General features: G+C 52.6%; 9 protein-coding genes across 9 annotated transcripts; 7 read left to right on the forward strand and 2 right to left on the reverse strand.

Annotated features, from left to right (window-relative positions):
- Positions 1-3092: 3092 nt before the first annotated feature.
- On the forward strand, positions 3093-3385 carry BP01DRAFT_385304 (uncharacterized protein; the record flags this gene model as incomplete). The annotated part of the gene is made up of 2 exons (XM_025577580.1): positions 3093-3121; positions 3175-3385. The coding sequence occupies 2 exons, from the start codon at positions 3093-3095 to the stop codon at positions 3383-3385; spliced, it is 240 nt and encodes a 79-aa protein (XP_025428628.1).
- Positions 3177-5220, reverse strand: BP01DRAFT_346547 (alpha/beta hydrolase). The gene is made up of 2 exons (XM_025573642.1): positions 4456-5220; positions 3177-4401 (listed from the first exon to the last, which is right to left on the reverse strand). Exons 1-2 carry the CDS (start codon positions 4860-4862, stop codon positions 3570-3572), a joined length of 1239 nt encoding a protein of 412 aa, XP_025428629.1. The 5' UTR covers positions 4863-5220; the 3' UTR covers positions 3177-3569.
- A 1963-nt stretch (positions 5221-7183) lies between these two features.
- On the forward strand, positions 7184-8715 carry BP01DRAFT_394110 (glycoside hydrolase family 7 protein; the record flags this gene model as incomplete). The annotated part of the gene is made up of 3 exons (XM_025578293.1): positions 7184-7399; positions 7456-7842; positions 7907-8715. 3 exons carry the CDS (start codon positions 7184-7186, stop codon positions 8654-8656), a joined length of 1353 nt encoding a protein of 450 aa, XP_025428630.1. The 3' UTR covers positions 8657-8715.
- Positions 8716-8980: 265 nt separating this feature from the next.
- On the reverse strand, positions 8981-10331 carry BP01DRAFT_385307 (uncharacterized protein; the record flags this gene model as incomplete). Its single annotated transcript, XM_025577581.1, has 9 exons — positions 8981-9083; positions 9147-9296; positions 9361-9492; positions 9571-9681; positions 9762-9801; positions 9872-9980; positions 10044-10106; positions 10168-10239; positions 10308-10331. The coding sequence occupies 9 exons, from the start codon at positions 10329-10331 to the stop codon at positions 8981-8983; spliced, it is 804 nt and encodes a 267-aa protein (XP_025428631.1).
- A 1292-nt stretch (positions 10332-11623) lies between these two features.
- BP01DRAFT_394111 (WD40 repeat domain-containing protein) lies at positions 11624-13233 on the forward strand. The gene is made up of 2 exons (XM_025578294.1): positions 11624-12065; positions 12186-13233. Exons 1-2 carry the CDS (start codon positions 11707-11709, stop codon positions 13081-13083), a joined length of 1257 nt encoding a protein of 418 aa, XP_025428632.1. The 5' UTR covers positions 11624-11706; the 3' UTR covers positions 13084-13233.
- Positions 13234-13814: 581 nt separating this feature from the next.
- On the forward strand, positions 13815-15226 carry BP01DRAFT_325134 (maleylacetate reductase). Its single transcript, XM_025572849.1, has 2 exons — positions 13815-14536; positions 14611-15226. Exons 1-2 carry the CDS (start codon positions 14011-14013, stop codon positions 15156-15158), a joined length of 1074 nt encoding a protein of 357 aa, XP_025428633.1. The 5' UTR covers positions 13815-14010; the 3' UTR covers positions 15159-15226.
- Positions 15227-15418: 192 nt separating this feature from the next.
- BP01DRAFT_359332 (2-(3-amino-3-carboxypropyl)histidine synthase subunit 1/2) lies at positions 15419-17438 on the forward strand. Its single transcript, XM_025575650.1, has one exon. The coding sequence runs from the start codon at positions 15495-15497 to the stop codon at positions 17175-17177; it is 1683 nt and encodes a 560-aa protein (XP_025428634.1). The 5' UTR covers positions 15419-15494; the 3' UTR covers positions 17178-17438.
- Positions 17439-17733: 295 nt separating this feature from the next.
- On the forward strand, positions 17734-21043 carry BP01DRAFT_359333 (uncharacterized protein). The gene has a single exon (XM_025575651.1). It carries the CDS (start codon positions 18186-18188, stop codon positions 20724-20726), a length of 2541 nt encoding a protein of 846 aa, XP_025428635.1. The 5' UTR covers positions 17734-18185; the 3' UTR covers positions 20727-21043.
- Positions 21044-21167: 124 nt separating this feature from the next.
- On the forward strand, positions 21168-22208 carry BP01DRAFT_346564 (NudC domain-containing protein). The gene is made up of 4 exons (XM_025573643.1): positions 21168-21267; positions 21324-21603; positions 21685-22006; positions 22068-22208. Exons 2-4 carry the CDS (start codon positions 21367-21369, stop codon positions 22097-22099), a joined length of 591 nt encoding a protein of 196 aa, XP_025428636.1. The 5' UTR covers positions 21168-21267; positions 21324-21366; the 3' UTR covers positions 22100-22208.
- The last annotated feature ends 870 nt before the right edge of the window (positions 22209-23078 follow it).

The following is a 23078-nucleotide window of genomic DNA, read 5'->3' on the forward strand; positions in this document are numbered from 1 at the left end:
CGGAGCCCAGTTGCGCCGTTCATTAGCTCCGTGGATCGCCGAGGATGACCTTACTAGAGCGCCAGCTAGACTTCGTGTGATGACTGAAGGATCATCTTCAAGTTCCCAATGTGGCTCGCTATAACTACAACTAAGTAGCAAGCAACTTTGAAGACCCATACGTTGCTTTCGGCACGGAAGCTGCCATTCTCCGGCTCGGTTCGTAACATGGCAGCTCTATCCCATAGGTACTTAGCGACCCACGGGAGCTGGTAGAGTGAACTTGTCGAATGACCGGAAGAGTAAGCCACTTCCTGGTGAAAATATTTAGCCGTGCTGGAACGAACGCGAGGCTCTGGAGATTCTGTCCCCTAATTGCTTGTATAGTGAATAGTGATTGGTGAAAGTGCTCCCTTTGCAAAGCTACTGATTATGAAAATGTAAGTAAGGTTATTCTGGTGGAGACCCCGAATTCCTGCCAAGGAGGGCTCAGACCATGAGGGTGAGCATTAGTGGTGGATCATTGCGTCGAAAGATAAGGTTGCGAGAGCTTGGGCCATATGTGCCTTGCAAGTGAAGGAGTAGTAATCCACCCGATGCAGATACTCAGTTCGACTGGGCCGGAAAGCTGTGTCACAGAATCTCTTTCAACACCAAAGAGAAAAAGCCATCGCCATCTTCGGGGTTTACACCAGGCAGGGGAACAGACGCACCAAGGATTGAGATCCGAGAAGTCACTTGCAGTCGCATTTTGGCAAAGCAATCCGCTTCAAGGGCGTGCAATGCAGCAATAACTTTCTCGGAGCTCTTCCGAGATAGTCAATACATCCGCGAGACTTTTCGCAAAGCAGCACGGAGACTATTGATTCCGACACCTGGGCGCGGAGAAAGCCGCAAGGGATGACCGACCGTAATTGGGGCGGGGGGAGGTCAGGGGCTTGGGAAACAAACCAGGGAAACAAGAAATCATCAGACACAACTGCGAAAAGCCTGTTGACAGAGTCCTTCCGGTGCCGTATCCGAGAGCACCAGGTTCATTGAGTTCTTTGTGCTCTGTGCATTGACAAGGAGCTTTCACGGTGTGAACCCAGCGGTATGGTAAACCCATGCTAAGGAGGCAGCTAGGCTCGGGTCACTGCCGCCGATCAATGCCCTTTATCAATGAGATGCGAAGTGCTGTGTCATATGGTGCAGGGCTCATCTCGTGAAAGGTCCATGATAGTTTGCCATTATTTGTGGTAGTCACTTCGGTTACCTGGGTTTGCAGCCAAATATAGAACTGCCAATTGCTTTTTCGGTCCACCCCAATCCAATTGCCCCGTTGATCCGGTGTGGATATCCCCTTTTTCAAACCCCCGACTGGAATGAAGAGACATCTTGGAGGTGTACACGCGTTGGCCAGCTGCAGAAAGCTCAGGTAGAACGAGGCTTAGCTTTGGATACTTCCGTTCTGTGGTATCATCAATCGTTAGATTATAGGGGCACTGTTTGGCCGGATTAATAACGTCAGCTTAGTCCGTCCGGGGATTCCTTGATAAGCAGGAATGCAGACGCCGAAATGACAAGGTCGAGATTATTAGGAGCCGAGCCAAAGACCGTCAACTGCGAACTTTTGAGCTGACCAGTAAGACTTCGATATTAGGCATTGCCCAGACTCTACTTGCCGACAGGCATTCGTCGTCTCAAAGTCATCACACATCTGTGAGGGCAGTACATAATAGATCCAGCTGCACCTACATCCTGAGTCATTGTCAAATGCCAAGTTGTGCAAGATGTACATTATTCCTAATGCAATAATACCGTTATCCTGTCGGATAGCATTGGGGCCGTTGGTTTACGACGTAGTCAATCGTGGCTGAATACGGCTAATGCCGAAAACAAGGTAGGAGGAAAGATGAGACCCGGAGCGGCCGTGGGGAACCAGGACATAAGGCACTGGCGCTGCCATCCCCTGAGGCAGTGCGTGATCATTCTGATGGGATCGACCACGTTTTGACCATATCGGTTAACCCCAGCCGATTTGCCAACGGTCTGTCCCTGATCCCTTTTCATTTCAGCGGACCCTGTGTTCCCTGTTCCGAGATTGCGCTCGAGACCATGATGTCGACAGCATTCGCGTCAATGCGGGATGCCTTGGCTCCAAGAGGTCTAGATTCATGGCATAGCCTTTTCCAACGGGGAGTGAGAATCTGATGTCGAGGTTTCAGCCCTTCCGACCCCCTACCCCGATACCTTTCACAACCAATGACAAGTGATATTGCTGGCTGGCCGCCATGACCGACATAGGTAGTATCTTAGTATGCATACCAGATGATCGCTTGCCCCCATACGGTTCATGTGCCCGGTGTGCGCCATGCTGACAATCATTCATCGGTTCTTTAGTCCCTACCGTGCCCAGTCATAGAGGATCAAACTCCGAAGTTTATCCTCCCTATACTGACTTGGGGATAATCTCCTCTGACGACAAGGATAAAATAGAGTCTCCTTGATTGATTCCTTATGCTTAGACGCAGCTGGTCGGTAGATCTCCATTGAAGGCTTTCCACTCTTATTCGAGCCATATAGGGAGAGACATAATCGACTCATCGGGTTGTAAATCCGAGCACTCCCTTGGATTCGGTGATCCGAGGCTGTGTGAACCTAGTTTGCCTTGCTCGTGGGGACAAGATATTTCGAATGCAAAAGACAGACTGAAGATCTCCATCCAGTTGTGTCACCCAGGTAGGGTTGCTAGACCTCCTCCTTCACTCTTCACGCGACCTGTGGTTGTCATCTCACCATTTCGGACCCGGGCCGTTGTGACGCAGCTTGCGTCAAGGTCATCTGAATCTATTTTTGTTCCACATTCTCTGTTTCATTCGTCAGTGTCCGCGAAGCTTGGTGTTCAGCGGCGACCTCATCAGATATATAGAGACGACGTCCCGCCGTCCTTCTTGCCTTCGCTCATCAAGCTTCATCGTTCAAAGCAATCTGCAGAACAAGCCGCTCTCGCTCACTGAAAGACCTGCGTCGCTCCCATTATACTCAAACCTATCCAAGAAGATCACCGAAACGCTATCATCCATACCTCACAACGATTTTCTCCTAAAGTCAAGGCCCTATCTCCATCAGCAATGTCTTCCGGGAACAAGCAAACTCAAAAGTTGGTTCTCAATCTGCGTTCCTCAAGATATCCACACTGACATTGATCGACAGACCTAGCAACGAGACCATCAGCAGTCTTAGCCCAGGAAACCTGAGCCAAATCCCCGATGACACCAGCGGAAGTATGGTGGAGCGTTTCAAGCAAGCACCAGCTGCAGATGAGCCCTATTTTGCCCAGGCTCGGATGCAGGATCGATCCCAGCACATTTCGCGCCTTTCGAGCCAGCTCGAAGAGGCGGAAAAGGCTCTTCGGAAATCATGAATGTACTGAATCTCAAATCAGTGTACAACACAGGAAGTTGGAGACGTGATAGAATTCGAACAACCGAAGATTTGTCTATGTACAGAGTCTATTAGGGGTCATGTTCAATGCAGAGTTGTGTCGGACAACATATATCGAGAAGAAGTGAGAACTATGACAGAATCTCATATAGGGCCTGTTCCTTTCAATAAAGTTCATTTGTCGAATGATTGAGCTGCAGAAATTCCATCATATATTGTGCCACATCATCGTATTTTGTGCTTGGGAATTCATGGCCCGCATCGTAAGACTTAAAGCTCGCAAGACCTTGTAATGCTGCAGTTGCATCGGGAATAAGATCGTCCTTGACAATGACCGCATCGTGCTCGCCGTACATAATGAGGACCTTATCATGAGAAAGACCGGGCATTGCATTCGAGCCAGCCTCTTTGGCTGCGGCGAGCCAATCTCCTAACTGCTTCCACACTTTCAGTTGGCGCTGCTGCAGAATTGGTCCATACCGCATGCTGGACATAAAGGCATGCACGAATCCAGGGTGCTCGTCCACCTGCCACTTGACGGTACTAGGGACATTGACATGTGGGTAAGACCGAGACAGTCGTTGTGCTTGCACAGTACCTTGGGATGGAAGTTCCTCAACCAGAGCATCCTCTGCGCTGATCTTCTTGTTTGCAGGCTTGGAAGTCAATGGACCTGCTCGTAGGCGGCGCCGGACAAAGAACTTGAGGAGTTTCTCCGGAATCCAACCATGCGAGTAGAGAAGCTGAGACTGAAAGCTGATCCGAGAGTCGCGAATCAAGCCAGCCGGGGCCAGTAGAACCAGCGAGGAAAGAGCCTGAGGATGAAAAGCGGCGAAGTTGGCCGCAATACCGCCGCCCAACGAATAACCGACCAGGCAGAGGTCACCCGGCTTCTTGAAGACGGGAGACGAGTTGATGGCGGACCAAATCTGTCGATTCCACAGGGTGCCATCCTGTGGCAAGTCCGAGGGACAGTCGGAATATCCTCTTCCGAAACTAATGGCAGCTGTCAGTGGTGATTCTCCTGGCACCGCTCCGCAGTTGACTCACAGATCGAAGAGCATTACACGGCAGCCGCGATCCACCAGGGCATGGGCTAGCCCGCCTAATGCAATGCACGGTGTTGTAATGCCGTGAATCATCAAAACTCTGGGGCCATTCTCCGGACCCCACTCATATATACGCATTGAGCCACCAAAGCTGGTGGGAACATCGCGGGCCCCCGGAAGAACGTCGATGGGCAGAGGAAGCTCGCGACTTTCCTCACCGGACAAGGTTTTCACCTTGGCCAGAGGAGATCGGTAAATGTTGTTCTCCGGTTGGGAGTCCGATAGAAACGAGCGCAGGACAAATGCTGCAGTCAATGAGGCGCCTGTCGCAGCCAGTATCGGCAGTTGGCTGCGGTGGCTTGCCAAGAGATCGGAAAGTGAATCGACTGTTTGATTGTACCAAGCCATAACGCTGATGTATGAATGCTGCCTATTGTATAATCAAAACTACAGAAAGAAAAGAATGCAAAGATGGCTAAAATGGAGAGAAAAAGAAAAAGGAAAACAGGCTGAAGACAGCGAAGAGTGAACAAGAGCAACAAGAAGTTGGCAACGGACGGTTAGATGTTGACCAGGCTGGACTATTCCTCTTTGGGCCGGAGAACTTGTCACCGGGACTCCGATAAGAGATAAGCCAAGTCATGTGCCCCCAACTGCCGAGGTTCTTACATACACACACTCCATGGAAGGCAGAGATGCAAGCCTAAGTTAGTCCTCATCAATGACTAGGTTGATCGAGATATCGCGGCTGGCTTCAATAGTGCCTGGCTATCGTGGAAAATGCCAAAATTGGATTTTTCCTCCTCATAAACAAGTCCTGACAAGCATATATTTCGATGGGGAAGCGCACCATGGACAACAAACTCCGATCATTGAATGCTCCCAATGCTGCTTTACGACAGACACCATGTGTCTGTGTCACTTGCCACAGTCGAGGAAAAACCCAATGCGTAAGGTGTCTTGCATCGGCTATCCTCCCTTAGCATTCCGGTTGGAAAATGACCAGGCACTGTGCCACGAGGCTACACCACCCTAGCAGACATGTGAGGTGTTGCCAAGGAATTCTCCCTTGTCTGTGCGTATCAATATGTAACCGACTCGATAAGATCCGAAAGTCATAACATTGGGAAGGCTCTGCACCTAATCATGAAAATTACAGCTTGGCAACTCGTACTGCAACAGGCGACAACTTGAAGGCAGCACCGAAGAAGCGTGATGCATGAAGAATGAGATCAGTCAGCCATTCCCACAGAAATTCACCGTTACGTTCCAGTCGCGGAGATCACCTCCGTGTGCTCCTTCAAGGGACAGTTCCGGCTAAAGGAAGAGTGTTACCCACTTAACCTGAACAGCCGTTGGACGGCATCTAGCCACAACCAGGAAGCGATCTGTAAGGTACAGCGCCATCGCTCATGCTGACCCTTGTGACTTGGTTCCATATGCCGAGACTATTTTTCCATCCGACCATGAACACGGAGTGTATCTCCCCACATAAACCGCTGTCAAATGAGCTTCAACCAGATTAGGGAAATGAAAGGAGGAAAGCGGCAATAGAAACAGTTGTGGTTTACTAGTCTTCCGACATCGGGTCACATATCACACATCACTAAGATTTATGAAACATTAACGTGTCGGAGATGCCAGCCCCCCAGTGCCCACAGCCGCCCCATCTTGGCCCTTTGTGGGGAAACTTTGATGCAGATTAAGTGAGATGAGCTCGACTGGGAAAGGGTCCAATTAGATAGGATGCTACTCCCGGCTTTGATCGGAGCCAAAGGCGCCCCCCCGTTCAGCCACCCGCAAGACGAATGCATACCGGCGCCGAAGGTAGAGCTCATTGATGGAATCTTGCTCCTCCGCAGTCCGATGATCGACCAGGTCAAAGTGAACCCTGAAATGTAATTAAATTTAGTGATCAGGGTTTCCGATGCATGAGAAGCAGCTCGACGCCCAACCCACGCCACATCTGCCACCCCGTCATTTGTGCAACAATCATGGAAACATCAACACAATGCTTATCATGGACCCAGGGTGTCAATATCCCACCAGCTCTGACACTTGACTAGAGAATCGAATGACTCGTTGTTCAAGGGCTCTAGGGCTTAAACCACAGACTCTAAACCTAAGCTTCTTGATTCGTGTTTCATGAGGGTTGAGAACGACTGCCTATACTGGAGCGCTGTCTCTAGATGAAACGGACCTGAGACTAATCCCGCTCCAGAGGCGGAGAACTATGGTATTCCTCCTTCTGGCCCGGTCTCCGCAGCTGAGACGGCATCAACAGCTGGCCATTCTGTATGCCAGTGAACTCCGCAGGATCTTGACATGCCAGGTAACTGGAATAGCTCGGAGTAATCTCCGGAATTGCAACTTGAAACCTTGTGGAGCAGAAAGCGCAGCCCCAAGACAGTTGAACTCAACAGCTCACGGTAATTGCCGCGTGAGATCCACTTTCCCACATGGCGAGACGCTCACTATCTTTCTCTGCGACGGAGGTGCTTCTTGAGGCACGAATTAGGAAATCGAATGCTTCCCAAAACATGTTGTCAGCGGTAGGGAGGTCCGTTGTACCGTCCCGGGACATATCCTGCGATTGAAAGACGGAGACTCTCACCGGCCAACAGAGATATAAAAGGTCAGAGGTTTCCCGCCCAAGTCTGTTCATCATCTCTGCAGGACAGAACCTCAAGTGTCGACAAAAAATATCTCAACAGACAATCCCGAACACAATGTATCGACGTGCCTTGCTCTTTTCTGCGCTCTGGAGCGCAGCCCGCGCTCAACAAGTCGGAACTCAGACTGCAGAAACCCACCCTGCCCTGACCTGGCAGAAGTGTACGGCTGCTGGCAGCTGCACTAATCAGAGTGCTTCAGTGGTCATTGATTCCAACTGGCGTTGGGTTCATTCCGTGGACGGCACGACCAACTGCTACACTGGCAACACCGTAAGTCGTGCGCAAGCACCACCTCGCTAGCAGCGGTTGACTGACATGTCTCCCAGTGGGATTCCTCTTTGTGCCCCGATGACGAGACCTGTGCTACGAACTGTGCCCTTGATGGCGCCGATTACGAGTCCACTTATGGTGTTACCACCAGCGGGGACGCGTTGACGCTCAAGTTCGTCACTGGATCCAACGTCGGCTCCCGTCTCTACCTCATGGACACCAGCGATGAGAAATACCAGACATTCGACCTTTTGGACGCCGAATTCACCTTCGATGTGGACGTCTCTAACCTCCCTTGCGGACTCAACGGGGCCTTGTACTTCACTGCAATGGATGCCGACGGCGGAGTCTCCCGCTTCCCGGCTAACAAGGCCGGTGCCAAGTACGGAACTGGGTACTGCGACTCGCAATGCCCGCGGGATCTGAAGTTCATCAACGGACAGGTGCGAACATGCTAATTTTCCCCGATCAACCGCATCAAATAGCTGACAGTGGACGGAACACCAGGCAAACGTGGACGGCTGGACCCCCTCGACCAGCAACTCCAACTCCGGCGTTGGCAACCACGGCTCCTGCTGCCCGGAGATGGACATCTGGGAAGCGAATAAAATCTCGACAGCGTACACCCCGCACCCTTGCGACTCGACCACTCAGGTCATGTGCGAAGGCGACGACTGCGGTGGTACCTACTCTTCCACCCGCTATGCAGGCACCTGCGACCCGGACGGCTGCGACTTCAACACCTACCGTATGGGCAATACCACCTTTTTCGGCCCCGGCAAGACAGTCGACTCCAGCTCGAAGATGACGGTCGTGACCCAGTTCATCAAGGGCAGCGCCGGCTCCCTGTCCGAGATCCGCCGCTTCTACGTGCAGGACGGCAATGTCATTGCCAACGCCGCCTCCGATGTCTCCGGCGTCTCCGGTAACTCGATCACCTCGGACTTCTGCACAGCCCAGAAGAAGGCCTTTGGTGATGAAGACATCTTCGCGCAGCACGGCGGACTCTCCGGGATGGGCGACGCCCTCTCGTCCATGGTCCTGATCATGAGTCTGTGGGATGACACCTACTCCAGCATGAACTGGTTGGACAGCCACTACCCTACCAACGCGACCGAGACCGACCCCGGTGTTGCCCGCGGCACTTGCAATACCGAGGAGGGACTCCCCAAGACTGTTGAAGGGGCGCACCCCGATGCGTCTGTCACCTTCTCGAACATCAAGTTCGGCCCGATCAACTCGACCTTCAGCGCATAAATTGGTAGGAAAATGACTCGGAATCAAGTGGCTACTTACAAGCACAGCAGAGGCAGGCTCCTGCTGCGAAGAAAAAGACTTTATACTTCTGCAAGAGGGGTTGATCTGCCATACCTTCTCCCCGAAATCTTCTTGATTGTCCATTCTCTTCATCTACTTTCTTTCGTGAATAATTGTTAAATTGAAATTTCTTCTCAATCTTGTAAATAATAAATGCAAAAAGAAGCTCCAAGCGCATGAATCGCGTCCATCCGACGTAACAAGATTGAGATTAATCTCAGTAGAGGTGCGTGCAACGACAAAAGAGAAGCAGAACGCGAAGCCCTAACGAGCCTGGTTGAGAAACTCGGTAAGCCTGGCCAGGATCTCGGCGAACATCGAAAGAAGTTCATGCGCAGGACGACCAGTGACTGCCCTGGTTGTCGATCTATCGAAGCATTAGCACCGCGTCAGCCTTCATCAAGTAATGAAAGTTATTCGAAATACACACTCTTCAGAAGCCTCTTCGAGATGATGCGGCCCATCCCCGTGGTCTTCTGAGCTGATGATCCGACTAGACAGAGATACCTCACTCTCCTCCTTCATCCCGACATCGACGATATTCGTTTCATCATCATCTGCAGGAAGAGGTGACAGTGATCTTCTCCAGCATTAGCACGCAGTCCTCATCCTCAAGCAGCACATATCCAGAAGAGATAGTATACCTTCTTGACAACGAGGTTATGGCTGAGTCAGAATTCCGCTCAAGAGAGGATGCGCGCAGTCTCTGCAAGGGCTTCCTTGAGGATTGCAGTGGCCGACGTCTTTTGGTAACGTTATCCCGGGCGCGAACCAATCTGTCTGCTATCAGCCAGATGTCCAGTAACTTAGACAGGTAAGCCTAAAGAGTTTCCAAACAGGGAGGGGGAGTTTACTCCGCATCCGAGAAGTCAGACTCTTCCCCGGGCTCTGGCCGAGTCTCTGCCGAGTCCAGCTGCGGTGCGGTCTCCTCACGCGCCGAGTCGCTTCCAGTGTTGAACTGTTGGCTATGCATGCGGACATTTAGCGAGATGGATCGCGGTGAAAGCGAGACATGGAAACGTAGGGGAGGGGGGAATGGACTTACCGTGTCTTGTGGTACTCTTTCTCGACGCCGAGATAGAAGTCTACTCCTATTCTCAGACACCCATTTCTCTCTTACTCAATCAATGAAGCCATAGTGGTCGGGGGACTTACCTGTCGCAGCGGCAGCCAACCTCGTGCCCATGCGGCCTGGCTTAGCCTTTTCGACTTGGACATCATGCTTCATCAGATGAATCCTGAGGGTTTTTGTCCTTGAAAACACCTGGTCCAGTTGTGAGCAGAGAGACCCCACGCGCAGTGGCGTGTTGAACGAAGTCAAACTCACTCTTGAGCAGTTGGGGTACCGGCATTTGAGTTCGCCGGGGAAGACTGTGATCTCGTTTTGGAGCTGGGGCGCGGCTTTAGTGTGATGGCAGGGGACACGGGGCGGAAGGGGAGAAAGAGCGTACTTCGTCCGCAGTGTAAGCTGGAAGCGTAGACGCACTGTCTTTTAGCACAGCGAGATATGTTTTGTAAGCGGGCTAGAAAGAGGTTCGGTCAGTTGGCCTCGATGGGGAGAGGCAGACGGCAGGGAACGGGGTCAACCAACTATTTCTTCGAATTGGTAAGCCATGGTTGGCGGTAGATTTCGAGTGGAATGACCTCGAGGTAGGAAGTTTTGTCGAGGAGTGGTGGTTGTATGATAGGATGAGGAGGTATAGTTTTTACAACTTGTTGAGACGTGGTACTAACCGGAGACTTACTGGGTGGAGGAATATGAAAGCCAGACTGAGTGATGTCCACAGGACAGTTGAACTCACTTCCTTGCTTGAAGCAGCATGCTTGTGCTGGTTCCGTCAAGCATCGTGGCGTCATGATAGTAACTGCAGACATGGTGATTTCAGGAGCACTCGGAGAAGTCACCGCGCGACAACTTGTCATGAGACAATGCCAGAGATGAAGTTAGTGTATAGATACTCACAAGGAGAGCTCAGTTTCACTTCAACCTGCCTTGAAGTGTCTATCTACTCTTCGAATGGAGATACTGTGGGATGTTTTGTAGCAGATCAAGGCATCACGCTGATGATGCAATACATGGAGAACCAGCTTAGTAGGAAGCCTTGCTTTAGATACTGGCTTGAAGCAATTGCACAGAGTTGTTTATCTCAAAGGAGAAGTGAGCGATAGATGTACTATCAGCCGTACTTCAGAGTAAATATGTTGTTCATTCATAGATCATTATAGCAGTTCGCGCTTACATACTAATGCTTAAATACTCATATCGCGAGCTTCTATCCAAGTGAAGATGATAGCCAGCATTAACACTACATTGCATTGAGATGAATAAGTAAAATATTTGAGCATACTCACAATGATTCTACATGTTTTTCTGATACTCCTCATCCAGCATTCGATGACTACACAAGTGATCTTTCAATACACCCTTACCACGCCGTCCTGACGCAGTCAGCCTTCATTGGATACCCCCGGGGTCTGTTCCCCAGGGCTGATGCCAGCAAGATGACCTCTTTAGAGTATCATTCCAGTCTTTAGCATTAGCTTGTACTTCCAATGTTTGCTCAGAGAGAATCGATGACAAGTTTACTGGCAGGTATTCTTGTACGTACTGGTGATCACTGTCTATACAAATGCAATCGTGATTTTCGTTTCCAGAGTCAGAAAAATTTGAGTTGCTCTTCCGCATTCTTTTGCTGAATCTGAAGCTTGAAGTCGAAATGAAGACAAGTTGATAAGTATGTAAAGAAGCAAGAAGCTTCTCAGCTTCGACTGACCACGCTGCTCAGTAGACACCGGAGACTGCGATAAGTGCCGATAAGGGCTTATCGGCTGTCAACCACCGGAAGATCATCGGCCCGTCCCCTCAAAAGTCGAGCTTCCGGCCGCAACGAGAGACCAATCGATTAGAAAAAGTAGTAGCTCTTGAGATTCCAAAAAAGCTAGAGTGAATTTTGACAGGCCTTTTGCCTCAATTGACAAATCTCACAACCATGTTCGACACGGTTTGCACCCTGCCGCTATCAGCGGACCTGTTCTCACAGGCCATTCACCCCAACGAACCCATAGTCTCCGTTGGTCTTGCTACCGGCCACGTCCAGACCTACCGACTGCCCTCCGAAGAGACAGACAGCGACGATGACGGGGCCTCGACCTCTTCCTCCCGCAATGGCAAGGGCCATATTGACACCATGTGGAGCACGAGACGACACAAGGGCAGCTGTCGGTGTTTGACATTTGCGTTGGACGGCGAGACGTTGTACTCCGCGGGAACGGATGGGCTGGTCAAGGCCGCGAAGGCGGCGACCGGGGTTGTGACGAACAAGATCGCGATCCCCACGGCAAAGGATGGGTAAGCCACCTTCTCTTGAGTACTGAGGGAGGCGAGGCGTTCGTCTCATCAGGACTCAATTGAGAGTTCAATGGGCGGCGTAATGGCTAACGCGGGCCCCACTTTTCTCTCTTCCTGCAGATCTGTCGACGCTCCCACCATTGTACACGCTCTTTCTCCGCAAACACTCCTCCTCGCCACCGACTCCAGCGCTCTTCATCTCTACGACCTCCGCACCCCGTTCTCCAAAGTCTCGGCCAAGCCGCAGCAATCGCACCACCCTCACGACGACTACGTTTCCTCGCTCACGCCTCTTCCCGCGTCCGATACCAGCACCTCTGGGTTCAGCAAGCAATGGGTGACCACAGGTGGTACTACACTGGCCGTCACGGATCTGCGTCGGGGTGTGCTCGTGCGCAGTGAGGACCAGGAGGAGGAGCTAATCAGCTCCGTATACATCGGCGGGCTGGCTTCGAGCGGGACGAGCCGCGGGGAGAAGGTGATTGTGGGTGGCTCCAACGGCGTGCTGACGCTGTGGGAAAAGGGCGCGTGGGACGACCAGGACGAGCGCATCTATGTCCAACCCCGCAGTGGTGGCGCCGACTCCCTGGAGACGCTGACGGTCGTGCCGGAGGAGCTCGGCAAGGGCAAGATGGTCGCCGTGGGAATGGGCGGCGGTGCAGTCAGGTTCGTCCGCATCGGTAACAACAAGGTCGTCTCTGAGGTCATGCACGATGAGACGGAAGGCGTGATTGGGCTAGGCTTCGACGTCGAAGGGCGCATGGTCAGCGGAGGTGGCCAGGTGGTCAAGGTCTGGCATGAAGCGGTTGGTTCAAGCGGTGCCAATGGCTCTTATTTGGGCGACAAGCGCAGGTACGGCGATAGTGATGACAGCGACGATGACGAGGTTGACAGTGATGCCGAGTCTGGAGATGATAGCGAAGAGGAAAGACCGCAGGCGGTGCAGGCCAAGAAGCGCAAGAAGGGCAAGGGAGGCAAGGGAGGACAGCAGATCATGGCTTTCGCTGATATGGACTAAGTGATACCCCCGGGAAAATGAACAGTGGTGATACGGTGGCATCGAAGAGGTATAAGGTATAGTGATGCCCTCCTTGATGACTTCAAGCAAGTCGCGTGGATGTCATAGCCATTGAAAGAGCAAGTATAACACACTCTAATACAAACCAAGTGTTCCTTTCAAGAACCAATCCAGTGCCCTCGATTCACATCTCTAATAAGTTGACTTGGCTTAGAGTAGACCCTGACAGCTCCATAAGTACTATTTCCACGTATGCCCGATGCTAAAAGGCCTCAGTGACGTTTAAGTCTGGGATGGACGGAGTACACAGTTAAGACAGGCAGAACATACGCCGGCGACGTTATATCCTCCCGGGATAGAATGTTACCTCGATCAAAACATGTATCCCAGATGACAAGCACAGTTCTCAACGGAGTGGGTTCTGTAGCGCCCACGGCTAAGTCCTTGCCGATGTCGGCAGTACTTCATTGCCATGCTGTCTCCATGTCTTTCATCTGGGAAAGCAAGTCAGCAGTGAACCAAGAGAAAGAGCAGCTGAAGAACGGTTTCATGTACCTGATCAACAGAGAGTTTAACATATTGACGCTTTGGAATTTGAGATATTTTGGTGGTGGTATTTATAGTCGGAGTCGATGGCGGAACAACTGCCGAGCCCCTCCACCTCCGGCGCGGCCGTGACCCACGGCAAAAGCCTTTGCCTCAATCGCCCCAATAACTTCATGACGTTTACGGCGGAAGTGGCGGGGTGTGGGGAAGCACCTTTATTATTCATGATGATCAAGCTTCGGATGTCTTCCTGCAGAACGGATCCAGGCACATCTTGAACTATTTATATCAATCCGGGACACCCCGAACCCTCGATCTCTTCCCCGCTGTCCTGCTTCCTCAACAATCTCCCCGCCGTTCCGTGTCTTCCCCCCAACCACCATGGACGCTTTCGAATACAATTCCAACCCCGGCCGTGTCATCTTTGGCAGTGGCACGCTTCAGAAGCTCCCCGATGAGGTTGCACGCCTGAACGTGAAAGCCCCTTTGGTGCTTTCAACCCCCTACCAGATCAGCCAAGCCGAGAGCGTCAAGGCCGTCCTCAATGGACAGGTAGCTGGTATATTCACCCAGGCCACCATGCACACCCCCACGCACATCACCGACGAGGCTCTGGATTATGCGAAGACGCAGGGCGCCGATGCGGTTATCTCCGTGGGTGGTGGCAGCACAATCGGTCTTGGAAAGGCGATCAGCATCCGCACCGGACTGCCACACATCTGCATTCCGACGACCTATGCTGGGAGCGAGATGACTCCAATTCTGGGCGAAACCGCCGATGGACTGAAGAAGACTCGCTCTGATCCCAAGATTCTGCCTGGAACGGTCATCTACGATGTTGATCTGACGATGACTCTGCCTGTCGAGATGAGTGCCACGAGTGGTGTAAATGCTATTGCTCATGCTGGTGGGTCCTCCACCCTCTACCCTCCCCCCTTAACTCTCGACTTGAAATCGCAGACATTGACGGAGAACCAACAGTGGAGGCGCTCTACGCCCGCAACACCAACCCGGTGATCAACCTCATGGCTCTAGAGGGCACCCGTGCGCTGGCATCTGCGCTGCCTGAGATCGTGGAGAACCCCAGCTCCCAATCGGCGCGCTCATCGGCCCTCTACGGCGCCTGGCTGTGCGGTACTTGCCTGGGCAGCGTTGGCATGTCCATCCATCACAAGCTTTGTCACACACTGGGCGGGAGCTTCAATCTGCCCCATGCGGAAACCCACACCGCTGTGCTACCGCACGCCATCTCCTACAATGCGCCCAAGATACCAGAGGCCATGAAGAAGCTGGCCGAGGCACTGCCGGAAAGCAACGGCGATGCTATCCACGGCTTGAATGTTTTGCTGTCCAAGTTGAAGGTCAAGCGCGGTCTCAAGGACTTTGGCATGAAGGAGGAGGACATTGACAAGGCAGCTGATATTGCTGTCAGCAACCCTTATTGGAACCCGCGGGAGATTGAGCGGGAGCCGATTCGTGAGCTGATCCGGCGTGTCTGGGCTGGCGAGCCGGCCCGGGCAGATTTGTAGATGGAAGTGGCGGGTTTTTGTACATACTACCAAACAAGATTCAAAAATATCTTCAAACCAATGCTGAGACTATCAATGCGAACATGATCGATTGTTCTTCTAGGACGAAAGATATTATTTGAAATCAGCAAACGGCACCACAAGTAATCCTCATAAGCGCCATTGGTTCCCCTGTGGATGGCGGGGTGAAAGTGGGGTGAGGATCCATTGGATTTTCCTCCCAGTCAAAAATTCCGCCCGAACGATTCTCTCCCACCATCCTCACTACCGACATTGCAATTTGCCAGCTTTGAGCTGCTCGCGACTTTTTGCGTAACTTACTCATATCCTCCCATCATGACGACCGAAATGGAGGCCGCACCCGTCCTCTCCACCCCCGACGATCGCATCCTCGAAGCCACCGATCCTGTTGCATCTCAGGAACCAAATCGCGCTCTCTCCGACGAGGAGCTCTCGATCACCTATGACATCGAGCGGACCCTGAAAGAAATCCGCCAAGCGCGGTATAAGCGCATTGCACTTCAATTCCCCGATGACATGCTTCCGGATGCCCCCCGCGTGTTCCAGCTGCTCAGCCGCGGCCTGGACGTCACCGAAACCCCTCAACCACAAAGCAATGGGCAAAGCAGCGGCGATGACGCGGAACACCTAGCCGAGTCAGTTGGCCAGCTCAAGGTTGATGCGGCTACGGAGCCTGCGCCCAGACTATATATTCTTGCGGATACCTCCTACGGAACATGTTGCGTGGACGAGGTGGCCGCGGAGCATGTGGATGCAGATGTTGTCGTGCACTACGGCCGATCATGTCTGTCCCCCACAGCCCGACTACCGGTCATCTACGTTTTCACGCAAAAGCCTCTGCCTCTTGAGCCTGTCGTCCGCGCTTTCAAGGAGACCTACCCCGATCTTGCGACCAAGGTCATCCTGGCGGCGGATGTGACGTACTCCAACCACGTTCCGACTCTACACTCGCGCCTTGTCGAAGAGGGCTATACCAACCTGTTCGCGACGGATATTGTTCACAACCCCTCCTCTGCTATCCCCAACCGCACCGTACCGGAATCCGTCCAGGAGACCCCAGAGTCACTGTCCGAGTGGCAGCTATTCCACATTTCCGACCCTCCGACGGCCCTGCTTCTGACCCTTGCGTCCCGAGTTGCGGCCATCCATATCTATCCGACTGACGACGTGACTCGAGAGGTTGTGAAGCCGTTGCCCGCGTCCACTGCGGCTGCACTGCGTCGCCGTTATGCGATCTTGACCTCTCTCAACACCGTGCCCATCTTTGGAATCCTCGTCAACACCCTGAGTGTGAAGAACTATTTGCACATCGTCGAGCACGTGCGTGATCGAATCGCGGCAGCCGGTAAAAAGAGCTATCTGTTTGTGGTGGGCAAGCTCAACGCGGCCAAGGTGGCCAACTTTAGCGAGATTGGTGGATGGGTGGTTATTGGATGCTGGGAGAGCTCTCTCGTTGATAGCAAGGATTTTTGGAAACCGGTGATTACTCCATCGGAGCTGGAACTCACTCTTCAAGGGGACACAGAGCGCGTGTGGACTGGGGCCTGGCGGAGTGATTTCCAGAGCGTGCTCGATCAGTCGAAGGAAGAGGAGGAGAATGCGACCCCGTCGGCGAACGATGAAGGCGAGATGTCGGAGCCCGAGTCGGCGCCGCCCGAGTTTGACCTGCGCACCGGTCGATATGTCTCGCACTCCCGTCCCATGCGGAATAATGCTGCACCCCGCGTTTCTGCTTCAGCAGAAGAGGCCGCATCGGCCGCTAGTGGACCGTCGGCTGCGCGCGCCTTAGCCAGGCGGGCCAAGGGCGATATCGCCATGATCGGCGGGACGTTCTCCCCAGGGGCGGAATTCCTGCAGTCCCAGCGGACCTGGAAAGGCCTGGGCAGTGATTTTGACATCCAATATGAAGAAGATGCACCGGATAGCACGCTGGTGGTGGAAGGGCGCAAGGGAATCGCAAGGGGATATACAGTGGGCGACGATATCGATCGACACTAGGAGGATAGATAGACACCAAATCAAGTTTTCTTGTTGATCTGACTGGTCTAGTGAACGGTGTAGTTTTCATGCCTTATTGCTCTTATCGGCCCAAAACAGACGTTGGGTGACGGAGGTGGACTATCCCAATCAGTACTCACCTTTAACTAGGTAGATGATGAGAAGATTCAATAAAGACGGGACAATCGATAGAGAAACTATGTGTGAGGGAATATTGCAGTCCATCCCTTTAGTTAGTCTTTCCCCTTCCTGTCTGATTCCCTCCCTTCCTCTCTCCACCCTTTTTTTATGAATTTTAGTTCTCACTGGTGATAATCATCCGACAACAGGAAAATGGACCTCATTATGCCAGCAGTCGATAGCATTTCCCCATCAGGCTCGTGACGGATGAAGCAACCTATCACATGATGCTGGGCCGGGCAGATCCCGGGCTCCCGCTGTTGGAATTGGAGGTGAGTGAGTTGGCAAAGCCACACCCACACACACACTCACACAGTACATACGTATTGTACAGTACATCCACACTCCCTCCCGCTCCCACGCCCACCCTGGCACACACACACTAAACCCAACCCCCATCACCTCACCACCTCACCTCATCTCATTCCTTTCTCACCCAAAACTCCCTCCCTCTCTCCGTCTCTCCCCCACCCCCAAGAAAAGAAAAAAAAGAAACCCCCCCCTGTTGTGGTTTTCCTCCTCGGCTGCTCTGCCTGCTTTTGTCTTTTCTCCCTTGGTAGATCTTATATGATGCTTAGCCTTGGGATGTAAACTCTCACCTCCCTTGCGCATCGTCGCCCTCTTGATTCCCCTTATGATGGGTGGTCTTACCCGCATTCTCCGCCGTGCTCGCGATTCCGCGTCACTCTACCCTCCAACTCCGTGCTGGACTCAATCCAGTAACAAAGAGTTTCAAGACCTGGGAAAAGTCCAAACAGGAGTCTCGGCCTCTGCGCCCTCATATCATATCGACTTTCGCCGATAGCGCCCATAGCATCCACGATAAGAATGGCCGGAGAAGAGAACCAGCAACTGCTGGTGGATTCCGCGCTGGTACAATCGGATCTCCAAGCTCAACTCTCGTTATCGACCTTTGAAAGAGTCCTCACCACCCATACGCCGATTCTTGAATCCCTCCTCCTCCAAATTCCGACTAATTCCATACTCTCGCTCTATCACACTTCCCGCTACCTGCGTTCGTTTCTCCGCTCATACCCGACAGCATGGAAGTACCTCTCGTTCCGCCTTCTCTTTCCCTCGGGCACACCTCCACCGATTCGCGTGGTTCTCACGGGCTCCTCGGAGGCAGTGGTGCCCCGGCAGTCGCGACCGTATGCTCTCGATCAACTCCTGATGAATGTGGTGCTGCCGTTCAGCCCGTGCTTGCGCAGTCTCGAATTAGATAACACGGCGGTCTCGGGTCAGATCCTTATCTCTACAGTCCTTCATGCGCGACGGGAGACACTCGAGCATCTCTCTGTGCGGGGATGCAAGAACGTGTCGCTCAAATACCATATCATTCCTTACTTGACCATGTTTGGTCTGCAGTACGATGTGAATATGGAACGCAACATTGGCAGCTCCCCTGCCACCAAGCACCTGGCGCTGAAAAGTCTATACACTTATAGATGTCGACACCATCGCCGTCGTCCATACCTGACATCCTCGCTATCGCGAAAGGATTCGGACTCGGAGCCCACACATGAACTGGTCAACCTTTGTCACAAGTTGGGCATCTGGACGGATACGGCCTGGTGCTCCACTCCCGCTGGACGATGCTTTCGTCGGAGGGGATACGTATCGTTGCGGGTTCCTCAGGGCTCGGCTGAGGTATGGGTGGTCTTCGACCGGCTCTGGAGGTCAAAGAATTGGATCGGACCGATTGATTCGAACAATCGGCCGGCTACGCGGGACGGCAAACTGTGGGAGCACAACGAGACGGGCTACTGCGGTGAACCACTGGGAACGGGCGAGGTCGGTGATCTAGGGGATGGCAAGATGAAACCGGCCCATCTTCGTCGGAGTCACGCGCAATTTGTCCAAAACATCCGCTGTGACAACTGCTGCGAATTGATTGCTGAACGGTGCGAGCAATGTAGTATCTTGATGCATTGTGTCGGTTGTCGAAAGACTCTCTGTGCCAGCTGTGCATACGACCGACCTTACATCGCTGGCCAGTTGGAGCTTTCTTCAGGCGAGGAGTCAACCCCCTTCTGGTGGGCCCCCGGCGCGCGGGTTTCGCCGTGTCTGATGCAAGACCCCGTGGAACTCACCGATCCCAACGCAATCCCTCCCAACACTAGCGCTCTGACGCCCTATCCTGCCCTCAAGTTGCACTGGTGCTGCACGGAACCTATCTTCTCCGGAGGCGGCGGGATCAGTATCGGAACTTCCAATCGGGACGTGGATCAGGTACGCGCAGTGCCCTTGCCCCGGGGACGGGGGTGGGAGGACCTTGAGATTTCAGCCCAAGAATGGAGCAAGACCTTTCCTCGCGACGCTTACGGGGACCCCCGACAGCCGGACTATACGCTCGAGACAGGCCACATCGCAATGATGAAGTGGTTGCTCGGTCCACCCGACCGACAACCCTCGGCTTGTCCTCGGAACCTGTGCCAAGACTGCTACGATACGCCGCAGTGGAAGGTGCATTGCAAGAGCTGTTCCAAGCCGTTGTGCATTGAGCACGATCTCCGTGGCCTACGGTTGCGAATCTGTGGCTACCGGGACTTGACCATGGAAAAGATGGAGATTCAGAACCACGCCGCATCAGGTTCTCGCGGCTACCTTGCCCCGCACATGGCGTATCCCAACTCCGTCCCTGAGATCGAGTTACCGTTCCGGACCCAGCGTATGCTCGATTCCACGACGAGCAGCTTCACTGAAGACCACGGTGACGGCGCCGGGGAGGTGCGTAGTCGCGCTCTACCCGAGCCCCCGGGGCCCGCTTCCTTAATCCATCGCCGTTCAAGGAGCCTTTCGCTGTCTAACTCCAACCGATCTCGATCCTCGTCGCCCTCGTCCAACTACTGTGACTCTCCGTCGGATCCATTCAGATGGCAAGGCTGCCAATCCTTCTTCTGCCCGCAGTACCGTGCCGTCGGCGACCAACGCCAGCGCTGCGTCAGCGTGCTCCGCGAATGCACGAATTGCGCGGTCTACGTGTGCCAGGATTGCGTACGAGCCCATCCGCCCTGCAAATGCTCTTTCTGCGAAGTCAACTACATCTGTCCAAACTGCGTCAAGGCGCGCGAGCGCGAGGGGACCTGCCGCCGGTCAGCAGAGGAGAAGGCCCGCCGCGAGCAAAAATGGAAGGAAGACATGCGCATGCTGGAAGGAATCCTCGAGGCCAAGCTTGCCAACGCGACCGCCGAGTATGCGGGTCAGTTCTTCGGATCTCTCGAACGCGGAGAAGGCAGCCAGGTGGTCGAGGTGGAAGACGTGCAACATGCTGGACCCAGCGCGACTGGTTTCGACCCGAGAGACTCGCACGGGCTCCATGAAGTCGATCTCTTCGGCGAGGAGAACTTGACGGATAGTACGGAATGATGAGGTTGGGGGAGGCACGGCAGGCAAGCCCATTCACTTCACTTCACGGCGTTTCAGCGATATGGGGAGCATCTTTGCTCATTTTCTTAGCATTTGTGTGAAAGCAAAATTACATTCTTGGGTGACGTGGGGGAATGGTAATCTGCGATGGCATTCTGCATTTACACTGATACGTTGAAGGGCTACAGTCCTGATGCGCCGGGAGCATGGAGACTGTTGGTTCGGAGGAGGCAGGTATATAGGCAAGATTTTCATGATATCTTGTAATTGCTGTCCGACGTGATGGATTGAAGACTACATCGTATGTACTGCACTACAGCCTTTTGTTTCCCTGGAAAGTAGTGGTCTGCCTTCCGGACTGTAGACTATATGCTATGTAGTACATGAAATAAAGTAAGTGCAAGCAGCGGGCCCCGCAACGACGGAAGCTACTCGAACCGCGGAGCTTCTCCACCCCTCGCATCCCCCGCGGCTGCTTCTCTTTTTCCTCAACAACTTCTCTCACACCAAGGCCTCTCTATTTTCTCAACTCGCTTATCAAGTACGTTCATCTCCAGATTCCCAGGACCTGGAATCTAGCTAGAAGCTAAGATCCAGCTTGAACTAACCCCACCCTGCCCCTCAGATAACCCCTCAGACAATGTCTGAATCCAACCCCACCCCCGCAGACCTCGCCGCGCGCGACGCCGAAGAACAAGCCCGCAAGGCGGCCGAGGAGGCCGAGCAGGCCACCCTCCCCTACAAATGGACGCAGACGATCCGCGACGTGGAAGTGACGATCCCGGTGCCAGGCCATCTGCGCGGCCGGGATTTGGACGTGGTGCTGACCAAGACAAAGATTAAAGTGGCGATTAAGGGGGAGAGTGCTATTATTGAGGTATGTTCTTTTGCTCTGGGGGAGGTATTTGGGGTTATGCTACGAGATATGCTTGCTAATTTCTTTGTGAACCGTGCGCAGGGCGAATTCCCCCACCCGATTATCGTGGACGAGAGCTCCTGGACGCTGGAGACGACCTCGCAGCCTCCCGGCAAGGAGGTGGCCGTGCACCTGGACAAGGCCAACAAGGTGGAGTGGTGGCCGCATGTGGTGACGGGGGCGCCCAAGATCGATGTCAGCAAGATCACGCCCGAGTCGTCCAAGCTGAGTGATTTGGATGGAGAGACTAGGGCGATGGTCGAGAAGATGATGTACGATCAGCGGCAGAAGGAGATGGGCGGGATGACTAGCGATGAGCAGAAGAAGATGGAAATTCTGAAGAAGTTCCAGGCGGAGCATCCTGGTTAGTTGCCTTACCTTTTTTTGTTTTTCTTTGTATTGTGCTAATACGCTCGGACATGCAGAGATGGATTTCTCGAATGCGCAGATCGGTTAGGGGATGGTTCTTAATGTGTATGAAGTAATGAGATTGCATTGCATCTTTGATTGTGGACCGTGTACTGGTTGTTGTTTAGTATACCTTTACCTTAGTAGTTACATTACTGGAATGTTTTGCTACGAGTCCCGTCCGCTTGCCTTATACGGGTGCCGCCGCTTTCATAAGAACGGCACGTGACTGATCTCTCTATACTCCTGCGTACTTACTAATATCAAGTAAAGGAATAATTTCTGGGAAGTATTGTTGAGATTCCAGAGCAACTAATAACCAGACTATTTTACTTCCGGCGAGTTGGCAAGTTTGACGACACGCCTACCTCTTATTAAATCTTTGTATAAATATTCATTACTGTATCGACGTCTCCGAAGTCGGCAGCCTAATGCTGGAATGGATCCTACCATCTTTCATACTTCAGAGAGGTAAGTATCTCCCATCTCAGTCCTCCGGCAGGGTGATTAATAAGAGATACCAAGGATAATATATTGATGGGTAAAGACGAAGCCTTTGTGATCATAATCTCAAACTCATCTCTCTACTATCTCTGGCAAGATAAGTAACTATATGTAATTGGAATTCTCGGAGTACTGGATTGGAGTTTCTAATCCTTTACTCTTCCCTTTACTCTTCGTCTCTTCAACTTCTGTAGTCAAAGAGTATATAACGTGGACTTTCTCTCTTCAATACTGTCTCAGGACAGAGATAGAGCATGGCTGCTCAGGAATTGACTGCTTTGCTGGTATTACTTGATATTTGGGCCCCACCACTGAATCATGGACAGAGTTTCACAAATTGGATTCTAGTATCTTATTATTCCTACATAAGAGTATACTTGGGTGTTGCAGCTTCGTATCTACGCGGCCAGTATACACTATGGATTGGAATCAGTATAAAGACTGCTCTAGTTTATTCGTTCCAATCAGCCCCTTAAATCTCTTATACCTCTCCGTCTGATAATTATGCTTCTTGGATCCATTAC

This window comes from Aspergillus saccharolyticus, assembly GCF_003184585.1.
Source record: "Aspergillus saccharolyticus JOP 1030-1 unplaced genomic scaffold BP01scaffold_33, whole genome shotgun sequence".
Lineage (NCBI taxonomy): Eukaryota > Fungi > Ascomycota > Eurotiomycetes > Eurotiales > Aspergillaceae > Aspergillus > Aspergillus saccharolyticus.